Genomic DNA, 11,863 nt, shown 5'->3' on the forward strand with positions numbered 1-11,863 from the left:
GTGTGTGACTTTTTCTGTAACATTCTGGGTGCGGTCTTTAATCTTGCTCGGTGCAATGATCTCTATCTCTGTGGGGGTTGGGGGTCTCAAGGTCAGGGTCACCTGTGGGAGACGGCTTATTCTCCTGTGTCTCATCAGGTCTGAGTCTGACGTAGAGTTCAAAGCGCTGGGTTTGAGATCTGGAGCGCACGCACACACACACACACACACACACACACACACACACACACACACACACACACACACACACACACACACACACACACACACACACACACACACACACACACACACACAGACAAAATAATTTTTACTATTTCAGCACCTCCTGTATTCAATTATACTACAAACTCATTACACTTTCAGTATTTTACATTATTCTCTCCTGGGTTGCTAGTTGCTACTTTAATTTAATTAGCAATTAAAATGCTGACACTCAAACCCTTTGAAACCTAAAGTTAAAAAAAGAAAATGTGACCGTGATTTAAGAACGGGGACAGATGTTTTATGTGGGAGACGGTGCAGAACTGTGTCCTGCAAAACTACACTACTAAGGTATTCCCCCTGAGAGATGAGTGGCAGATGTGATATGACTCACTGACTCTCTCTGAAGCTGAACTGCAATTCCCACTGACACTGACAAAACTGCACAAGGCTACTGCAACTGCAAAGTTCATGCACACTTTCTTCACACAGCCGCATGAACTCAACACTCACTGCTGTTGGGGTGCGGGTCTCCGGATCGACTTGTCCAATCGGCTCTCATCCCATCAATGTCATCAAGCGATGAGGCTCGCCGGAGGCTGCGGACACTGTCTCGGGAGCAGCAGCGAGGCAGAGACCCCCGAGGGAAGGCCCCGCTGACATCTAGACGCTCGGCCAGCAGAGACATGCGCTTGGGGGCTGGCTGGGCCGTGGGGGAGGCATGCTCCAGGTCCTGTTCTATCAGAGCCTCCGTCTCTGACTGCATGCAGCTCTCCTTGGACGGTATCCGAAACTCTTTCAGAGGGACCTCCTCACTGTTGGGCTGCCAGGGAGAGAGTTTGTCCTGAGGTGTGTGTGTCTGCAGGGGTGTCGCACCAAATTCTGGGCCCTGGGTACTTTCACTACTGACAAATAGCAGATGTACAAGCTCGTAGATCGGCTATTTTTGAAACATTTTGTAAACTCACACCTTTTCATGTGAAGGACCCCCAAAATAATATGTATTTGGCCACGGACCCCCATCTCAAAATATTTAGTTCCAGGCACCCCCAAGAAGCAAAATTTGAGTTACAAATGTTCGCTTAAAGAAATACATATATTCAAAGATTTGCACACATTTTCACGACTTTTCAAAAATAGCAGATCTACAAGCTCACAGCGCGGTAGCCCTAGTAACTCAGTCCCCCCCCCCCCCCCCCCCCCATGTGACGCACTTTCTATCTTTTCTTCCCTCTATATATAGACTTAAATGATCTGGATGTGCCATCGCTATCAGACTCTTCAAAGCGGCTTGAACCTGTCAGTAACCTAATCACAGTGGACATGAGGAGTGTGTGCATGCGTGCGTGTACCACCTCACCTGCAAGTAATCCACCACCACCCCTTCAAGCTGATCCTTTGAAAAAGAAGGTCTGCGTATGGAGCGCAAGGTTGGTAGCCTCATCTTCAGCCTGCGATTCTGACCTGCGGGGAAATACAGCACACATCTCTACCCATTAAGCCTGATCGAAACTGAAAATACCCTCTTCACATGCACATTTATATTTAGCTCTCACACAATATGTCAATCATGTCAAATGTTTATGCCAGAGCCATGTCTGTCTGTCTGTGTATCTACAGTAACAAACCGGTGGACTGATCAACACCAATACATGTGTGTGTGCGCTCGCTCGCGCGCATGTGTGTGCTACTATTTTCTCTTCTTTTGTTTTTATTTAGACAGGACAGTGTAGAGAAACAGGAAAGCAAGCGCGGAGGGGAGGGATTCCAAACGTCACACTTGTTTATAACTTTCACTTACTGACCTGCCCATGGCCAGCCTTGGGACATTCTCTGCCTGAGGCCAGGTTTCTTAAGGGAAGGGTCAACCAGCTCCTGGAAGTTGAGGATGAACATAATAACGAGGCCATCCTCATTTTTCACAGGGACCACATCAACCAGACATGGCCTGCAGGTCCCTATATAACAGAAAGAAGGAGATGTATAAATTGGATCACAGGGGGTACCTGGACTTGAACGAGGGACCTCTTGATCTGCAGTCAAATGCTCTACCACTGAGCTATACCCCCTGGTGGCAGACTGACAAGAAGATTAACCAACTGAGCCCTAGCATCCCTGGGCATACTGTAGGGGTAATCAATGTGGGGAAATCTCATTCTTTCGATGGGTCATTCTTTCGACAACCAGCGTCGGCAGGTTAGATACTCACCCGCGTCACGGTTACTGAGGTTAGGGTTAGGGTTTGGGTTAGGTTTAGCCATAGAGGTTAACATTCTCACGTGTCGGCAGGTTAGCTAATCACCCTTAATTAACATTCACCCACGTCGAAAGAATGGACCGTCGAACAGATGCTATGTCGCAATATCGACACGATCCCCATCAATGTGTCCGTACATAGACAAATGTGTCCATGGCAAGACTTCGCCTTGTGCATGGCAAATTCTAGATTTTGTTTTTAAACATTATAATGTTCTTGAATGTCAAGTCACCAGGTTAAGATTTATTCAGAGTATATATGAGACTGATTTACTACGACATTGAGGCAGATTAGGAGTTTACAAATGTACAGGTCAGAGTTACAGAGCTGGTATGGTCATCCGTCTCTTTATGTGTTTCTGCCGTGGCAAAATGGAATTTTGACAAAAATGTCCACCACAAGCCAACATGGCGATGACCCCTGCCTGGGCTTGTCGAACAAATTCAGCGAAAATATCAGATCTATAAGCGATAGACTGACAATTTCTACTTTTTGACAACAAACATATACAGTAAGTGGTTAGGTACATGAATAGAGGCACAGTAGTACGTATCTGTTATACATATGCTTTAGTTTTAGAATGTTGGGCTTTTTTGTAATCCTCTTATAGTTTTATTGGAAGCTTTGGAGCTTTCAAACAGTAGTAAAGCCCTTTTAGCAGCTTTCCATGACTATGTGCACTTTATGAGGCCATGCTTTACAGGAGTGAAGAGAATAGACTGTGAGGGTGTCAACCATCCTGAAAAGAAGAGGTGAAAAAGAGGGAGAAAAAGAGAGAGCGAGAAATAACTACCCACACACACACACACACACACACACACACACACACACACACACACACACACACACACACACACACACACACACACACACACACACACACACACGAGGGAGAGGAAGTGAAGGCAGACAAGCCGCCACACACAGCTAAACAGATGTTATGCTGTTGTCGTGTGTTTTGCCAAGTCCTGGAAAAGACTCGCTGTGATTGGCCAGTACAGTCACTTTGATTGGCAGTTGTGCCGAATGCTCCCCCCAAAACATGATTTATGAGATTGTGGTTGCTTGTGTGGGACAACCAAGGCATGGATGTATTTGTAATGATGACAACTAGTAACACATTCATCATGAAAACAAAAACAAAAAAACACGTTTGACCGCAACAAATAGTGTAAAAGCGATAGGCTTATACGCTCCATTCTATGCTGTTGGGGCTGCTGGGTTCTGCTGGGGAAACTGGATAACAGGGGAATTTCTACCTAATAGACCCCATGGACAGTAATTTTGGGTCAATATAAGTAGGAAAATGAGCCTAGATGTTATTTAGGGCAGAGTTGTCCTTTAAGTACAGAGGTAGATAGAGTTAGAAGAACTATATCAAACGGCTCAATGAACCCCTAACTCATAGAAGTGAGCAGAGTCAGCAGACCAGACCAGAGGGATCAAAGGTGATTACCTGGCTGAACCTCATAGATCAGAGTAATCAAAGGTGATTGCCTGAGCTGACCAACATAGACCAGAGTGAACAATGTGATTGATTGCCTGCTGTCTAGAAGAAGATACCGAAGGTATAGGAACCGGGCCTACAGTATTCTGGTGATCAAAGGTGATTGCCCAGAACTGAAGGAGATCTACGACCTGGGCCTCAGGCTTACACAGAGTCGCAATCCTCTAAGAATATCCAACCCCTAGGTAGGTTGAAGTAACACACACTTAAGCTCTGTTACAAATAGAGTATAAGAAATATTGAAAGATAAACAGGCCAGGGTTCTGCTATTCTTAAAGGAGCTATAGTCAACCTTTTCTTGAAAAACGGATGCTAAAATAAAAATAATGTTTCGAAAATATTTTATAAAAAAGATTAAGCTTCATATATGTGTTTCAAAAATGTCCACAAAAAGCGTAAAATAATGATAACATAATCATTTTGGCCATTGTCAGACTGACTTTGTTTATATCCCTCTTCTATTCTTGTATATGGATTGATAAGGGATATAAACAAAGTCAGTCTGACAATGGCCCAAATCATTATTTTACGCTTTTTATGGTCATTTTTGAATAGAAACACATATGAAGCTTAATCTTTTTTATAAAATATTTTCAAAACATTATTTTTATTTTAGCATCGGTTTTTCAAGAAAAGGTTGACTATAGCTCCTTTAAATTAGATTAACGACTTAAACCCTATATATAATATGTATACTTTTTTCCTCAACATCAAATCACTTTGCTGAAAAACAGCCGATCTACAAGAACTTGTAGATGTTCACTGAATGTTCACCCCAGAATGGGGTTGCTGGGATTCATGTGACTAACTTTAGGCTGCAATACGGTAGCTAAAATATAAATTGGCAGTTACAGAAGATATGACACACTGATGTACACGTACACAGGCAGGCACACACAATAGCCATGACATGCACACACAGCCTGCTTTGGTTAATTTATCTATTTCCGGTAGAAATTTATAATAAATAAAACATGCCACTGAGCAACAACAGCTGACACTGGCTGAATAACTCTCAATATTAATGAGACTTTATCTACAGATTAAATCTCAGCCAATAAACTGCAGGCCACCAAATAAATATATGCCCAGTGGATTTGAGTTTGCAGTGCACACTGACTGCACGGAACGCCTCTTGCCCAAATGGCCAAATTAACAAAGACAGGAGGTGTGAGTGTGCGTGCGTGTGTGCATGTGTGTGCGCATGCGTGCTTGCATGATATATTGTATTTTGTTTTAAAGCTTATTCAGGTAAGAAACGGGCAATTTGAAGAATTCTTGTGGAGGGTTAAGCCCATATTCTCGATAATATTTTTTCCTGAATTGTCAGCTGATAAAAGAAGCCCAAATCATATGCCTTTTGAAAGGGCTCATTTTCATTGAACATTAATCTATAATGACATGCCGGAAATAGGGACGCCAGAGTGTGCTTAATGTGGTTAATGTATAAAAGGTGGTGCCGATTGTGGAGGATTTGACTGTGTATGTATGTATGTATGTATGTATGTATGTATGTATGTATGTATGTATGTATGCCATCCTGGTGAGGTTGACATGTTTACTGGACTCCGTCCCTGTCCTCCTGGACCTCTTGTGCATCTGCCTTGACACCCCAGTGTAAGTGACAGATGACAGGAGGGGGACAGGAGCGGCAGAGGGAATAAACATGTCGTAGGTGAAAGAGGCCAAGCGCACTGAAGCGTATCTACTTCCAAATGCCTCCACGCCGGTCACACAGTCTGAACACTGTTGGCATCACCGCGATTACACGAAAGTGAAGGGGACATGAAGGCATCGAAGGCCTTGAGGCCGAAGGGAAGGTTCAGTGATGTATGCCTCGGCTGAGTTTATATGTTTCACTGGTCTGTATACAATAAAGTTCTGAGTGTTCATTTAACTCTGAGAGTAGATGTAACCAAATGGACCTGATCACTAGATAGATAGACAGACAGACAGACAGACAGACAGACAGACAGACAGACAGACAGACAGACAGACAGACAGACAGACAGACAGACAGACAGACAGATAGATAGATAGATAGATAGATACCTTTATTTTCCCACAGGGGAAAATCAGTTGCCCAGAGGCAGCACATCAGTTTGAGGTTACAAGTTACAAAGAAGTAAGAACATTTTAAAAAGTATTGTTGTGTACAGTAAAAAAAAAGCAAGGCACAAGGCAAGCTGTCACAAAAAAGAAGAATATATACATAAAGTTTCCATTTGGGCAGTGGGTGGATGTTACTGTGTACTCACCCACCCAGCAATTCTAATGTTCCTCCCCCATTAACATCTTTCTTGACTTTCCTTATCTACAGCAACACTGATACATTCTTACATTTGGCAAGAATAGCAGATCCTAGATGAGAACAAGGAATTGATCTGTTAGTACATTCACAACCTTCCTTTCTCGCCTTGCCTTACCTTCTTTCGAGTAGTAGAGGATCTCCACCTTGCGCTCCTCAGAGCCCAGCAGAGCTTGTGTAAGTTGTCCCAGCGCACTCTTCATGGTGCCGGGCCCCACCAAGAATTGGCAGGTGCAGGGCTGCTGCATGATCTCTGCCCTGGTGAAGCCGAACATCTGGCAGAAGCCCTCGTTGCAATAGATGATGCCGCAGTTCTTCATCTGGGCATTGGCGATCAGAAACTTGCGATCTTGAGAGGAAAGTGAAAGGAAAAGGAGTGACGGACAAGGAGTGACTGAGCACTCAAGATGATGAAACTGAACTGATTTGTAAAACAATTCCTACAGGGGCATAATTGCGGGGGGTGGGGGGGGGGGGATTAGGGGGCTGAGTTATCACAGACAGTGGCTGATGTGGTTAATTGCATGCTTTTAAGTGGGCAAAAACCTCACTGATGTCATTTGGATAATGACGCCAAATGCTGTCACTTAATATCCAGGTCTTCCCTTGTTCCTGCTCAGCAAGCAACTGAAGCGGAACTAATGAAGTCCACCTTTCAGAAGTGATAATCTTATTAGTGCAAGGACTTCCCCAAGGGAATGATGAGGAGCAGCACTCTCCCACATTAAATGCCACCGTGCCGTCGGGGGTGCTCTATATTGATGCCTATGATGTGCATAGCACTGACAGTAACCACTACCACACCACAATGTAAACATTGCACAACCAACATGCTATTTGTTTGAAGGCTTTTAGTACGAGAGCTGACACAAAGGGAGGGCACATATTGTAACACCTTTCTCTTTTGCTTTTATTATCAACTAGAGAGGCTGGATGCAACAGTTCTCATCGCTCACTATCTAAACAAATGAGAGGAAAGGACTTGGTAATTTGCCCAGAAAACGTATCCCTCTGTTCCAGCTGCCCTCGAGTCCCTCTCTTTTAAAGTAAATGGGTGAGCTCCTCTTTTGGAAAGCACCCTATTCACATTCATTATCTGGAGCTCAGAGCAGAGGCACTGATCTCGTCACACCGTTGCTAAGCAGCACTGCTGGGGCACGTGCCTCACCTGGTCGTGCACGCGCATGCACACATAAACATAGTACACATGGTCGTGCACACACACACACACACACACACACACACACACACACACACACACACACACACACACACACACACACACACACACACAAACAGATATACCGGTATGGTGACAACGCATAATAAACCACTACAATATCTCTTGCAAACCATGAAAAAATAGTCTTCAGATTCAAACACTATTGGTCAAGATCTAATCAGACAAAAATCTAAAGGCATTTAGGTTGGCCAATAACACTGTCTGTCACAAATGCATGGTGAACCCCTTTGTCATGAAGTGAAATCACTTCCTCCTAGACAGGAGGAGGCCTAGGACTAGGTTACTGTCGGTCATACTACTCTTCAAGAGAGTATGGGGCTTTTAAGCCGTGACATCATTTTGTAGTCAGAACTCTATTTTTATTGTCTCGATTTATTGTCAATATCTGTCCCTCGCTATTTCAACAGATCCGAGACAAAAATAACGACTAAAGTATAATTCTACCACTTTCCTTTCAACAACAAAGAGAAGAAAAATGAGTAAATAGTAAAAATAGTAAAAAGATTCACGGGCGCTGGGGCCTTTTGGCCCCAAAAGTTCTCCTCTGCCTACAAAATGATGTCAGACTTAACAGCCCCATACTTTCACAAACGTATAGGATGCAGCAGGAAACAAGTGCTGTGGGGTCCTCGGCTTTGAGTGAAACAGACCACTAAAAGATTGAATACATGTAAACAATAGGGCTGGCTGGGTGATATGACTTCAAATCATTAACACAATTATTTCTAACTTTTGACTTGATTGCGATACAGTGGCACGAAACGTCTGAGATAGAGCCACTAGGCGTCAAAATAAAAATGTGATCTTTTGGATCATATTCCAGTGTCTGTGCGGACTCTATTTTGTTCACAGCATCATGGCAGTATCATGTCAGTATCATTATGATCAGTATCATCATGGTCAGTAACATGCAGTGTCATGGCAGTATCATGGCAGTATCGTGGTCATTATCATGGCAATATCATGGCAGTATCATGGCTATATCGTGGTTAGTATAGTAGAGCCCGATTGATATATCAGAGTTGGCCAAGGTTAGAGTTGGCTACTATGACTACTCAAGTTTTTCACCTTTTGACAAAATATTGGTCAGAATCGGTATGCAGTGGTCTAAGACTCTGCAAAATCGGGATAGGCGTCGGACTCAAAATCCCGACATCGGGTCTGGGATGTCACAGGGCTGTGTGACAGGGTCTGTCACAGCCCTGTCTGTCACATGCAGGCACGTCAGACACAGGGGTGACAGGGCCTGACAGAAGAATCCCTGTGATAACATGTTATCATGGTAACATATTATTACCAATGTAATACGGTGCCATGGTAAGATGGTAACATGACTGATGGTAACATGACTGAGAAAGTATAATGTGGATAAAAGTTTAATGTTACTTTTCCATCGCTCCTTTGTTGAAAGTGCATTGACTTTTTGTTTTGTTGCCTGGTATGGCTCCTTATCGTTGGTCAACACAGGCTCCATAAAATCATAAATGTATCCAGCAAGATAGCTGGGGTACGGCTGGAGAGTATGACCTCTATGTATGAGACCTGTGTGCTCAGGAAGGGCAAAGCCATTTCTAGGGATAGAACACACCCATTATACAGTCAATATAACCTTATGCCCTCAGGACGACGGTACACAGTACCTGGGTTGAAGGCGAGGGCTTCCAGGACATTTGTCCCTACAAGTATAGGGCTTCTGAACAAACAAGCCCCAGCTCAGTTCCGTGCATGAAATGTTATGACTGGTATTCTCGTTTTGTATCATGTTGTCAGTGAATTGTGAGTTTGTCTTGTCATTCATGTATTGTGGTGTGTATCATGTTGTCAGTGAATTATGAGTTTTGTCTTGTCATTCATGTATTGTGTATTATGTGTTGTGTTTTTGTGTCCTGATGACTGCTTGGTGCAAAAAGAATTTCCGCAAGGACAAATAAAGCATCTATCTATCTATCTATGACAGCTCTGCCATTCAGTGCTGTGAGAGGGGCCCGATAGGGCCTGAAATCCATATACAATTCTACTTTAAAGGGGTATTTCACCAGGGGCGTCAGGGGTATGCAGGCAGCTGCCATACCCTGGGGCCAGGGGGGAAAATAAAAGTTACTTTTAAATATAAATCCATGAATGTCTCTTTGTCTATCTGCGCTGGTTATTATGTTGTTAAATTACAGTAAAATAACTACAAATGCCAAATGCAACAAAATGGTCACTTTTAAGCCTCGATCAGAGTCGGGTCCGCGGTGGAAGGCTATCCAGAAACCTGTGTAAAAAATTGCCAATTTTTTTTCAGACATTGTGAAAATAGCCGATCTACATGCTCACAACGCCTCGCAGCGTGAGGCGTTGTGAGCATGTAGATCTGCTATTTTCACAAATGTAATGCCTCTTATCCATGAGGACTCCCATCTTTGCCATACCCAAGCTTTTGCTGAACTGACGCCACTGTATTTCACGCTATCAATTACTCACCCCGTGGAGACTTGAATTCATGGATTTCTTTTTGTTTTGTTTTGATTTTGACACATTCCTAAAATAATAGCAGTGGTTCCCTATATATGAAGACACAAAGAGCCTGCTTTGTTCCCTATGGAGACACAAAGACTCTCCTGAAACTATTGGCTTAGGAATGTGACAAAAAACAAAACATATTTTTTCAATTCTGCATGTGGAGATCAATCGATCAAAGTTATTTTGCGGGTGAACTATCCCTTTAAACTAATTATAACAGGCCTTTTTTCTCTCTCTCTCCCTGGGAAGTAAACTAATACTTACATAATATTCACATAGGCCCACTAACAGCCCATAGTAATGTAAAGTGATATTTGGAATTAAATGTTTTCTAAGTTATATAAGCAACACAATACACAATACAACTAAAGCTACATTTTAATTGGAGTGGGGGCAGTAAGGGACCTGTCACATGGATATTGTATAGGGGGCACTGGTCCAAAAAAGGTTGAGAAAAACAGATATAATAAATCATAAGCTGCATCAAATTCAGAAACTAGCATTCAATTTTGAGCCTAGTTTAAATCTATGTCAATGTATTAATGAACCACTGGGTGAACAGAAGTAGCCTATTGTGACTGATTAAAACATAGTCTGGACTGGACAACTGAATTTCCCCCTTGGGATAATAAAAAGGTAGGTCTATCTATCTATCTCTAGTCAACTACTAATAGTCTAACTATTGGAAAAGTCCCGTTTTATGCTATATGGATCTTAGAAATATTTAGGCTACACTTCACTACGACGACTGTTCAAATAAATAAAATATCGCGCACTATTATAAATTGCACTGAAGTTATTATTAACTTAGGCCAAATTGTTATTTTGAGGAAATGAAATCATCATTCATCCTGATATTGTTTACTGTACTCTATATATGCTGATAAAAGGCCCGTGACCCGTCATAAGGTCCCCTCACAAGCTCACCAACTTGTTCAAAAATCAATAAAGTGGCTACATGCACTTACTTTGCCCGTCGAATTTCCGGATAATGGTGTCCAGATAGGTGTTCTGGAGAGCAACGTGACCGCGTCTCACAGGCATTTTTACGCTGGGAGAAAACACTTCTCCGACACATTAATCTGAAGAAGAAAAAAAAATTCTCTAAAAACAGATTAACGTGAAAATGTCAAGAGAAAGTACGCAGCAGGCTGATCTCTGTCCAGCTGGAGGATGCGCGTAACAGCAAACTGTAAAATGAGCGACAAGTGAGATGTTGGACGGCCGCAACGAGGATTGGTTGCCAGGGCAATGGCACAGCTAGGCGCTCCACAGGCACAGGCTGGAGGATGGACCGTTTAATAGGAAAGTAGACTTTGATGGCGCAATAAACGACGGATGAACACACACGCACACGCGCGCGCGCACACACACACACACACACACACACCCCCACACACACACACACACACACACACACACACACACACACACACACACGTGCGTCAGACAATTGAGGTTAACTCAAGGTCTAACCAATTAAAAAAAGGACATAAAAATAAAGTTGAAGAGAAGCCGAACAAACTGCCACGTTGACTTAAGGCCAACGCAACACCGAATAAAAAGCGCAAAGTGACAGGGCGAAAGAAGAAAAAGCCCTTTCACTTCAGCCCAATATTGTCTAAGGAAGGCTATAAGTCTTTCTTGTCTATATATAGCCTAGTTCAAAAACAAGAAACTACTTTCGGAAAAAGAAATAATAAAGTGGGAAGAGCCATGAAACGAAGTGATTCCCAGTTATATCCACTTAGCTTTATGCCATGTGGCAGCATTTCGTGAAGCTTGAATAGCGAGCGATTCGGACAATAGGGAAGAAGCTTTCGAGCGCCTATTTGCAAG

The 11,863-nt window shown here is 43.0% G+C and overlaps 1 protein-coding gene across 1 annotated transcript in view; it reads right to left on the bottom strand.

The window, feature by feature from the left end:
- kcnh6a (potassium voltage-gated channel, subfamily H (eag-related), member 6a) overlaps nucleotides 1-11,068 on the bottom strand; it is a gene marked incomplete at both ends in the record, with an annotated part of 32,134 nt that extends 21,066 nt beyond the window's left edge. Inside the window, 6 exons of the mRNA XM_080724303.1 lie at nucleotides 1-179; nucleotides 718-1,027; nucleotides 1,565-1,668; nucleotides 2,010-2,162; nucleotides 6,395-6,625; nucleotides 10,993-11,068. The exon at nucleotides 1-179 is cut by the window's left edge and continues 9 nt beyond it. Coding sequence (XP_080580429.1) covers nucleotides 1-179; nucleotides 718-1,027; nucleotides 1,565-1,668; nucleotides 2,010-2,162; nucleotides 6,395-6,625; nucleotides 10,993-11,068 — 1,053 coding nt within the window. The remainder of the gene's footprint in view (nucleotides 180-717; nucleotides 1,028-1,564; nucleotides 1,669-2,009; nucleotides 2,163-6,394; nucleotides 6,626-10,992) is intronic.
- Between the last annotated feature and the right edge of the window lie 795 nt (nucleotides 11,069-11,863).

The sequence above is a fragment of the Nannobrachium achirus genome, assembly GCF_963921795.1.
Source record: "Nannobrachium achirus genome assembly, chromosome: 4".
NCBI classification, from domain to species: domain Eukaryota; kingdom Metazoa; phylum Chordata; class Actinopteri; order Myctophiformes; family Myctophidae; genus Nannobrachium; species Nannobrachium achirus.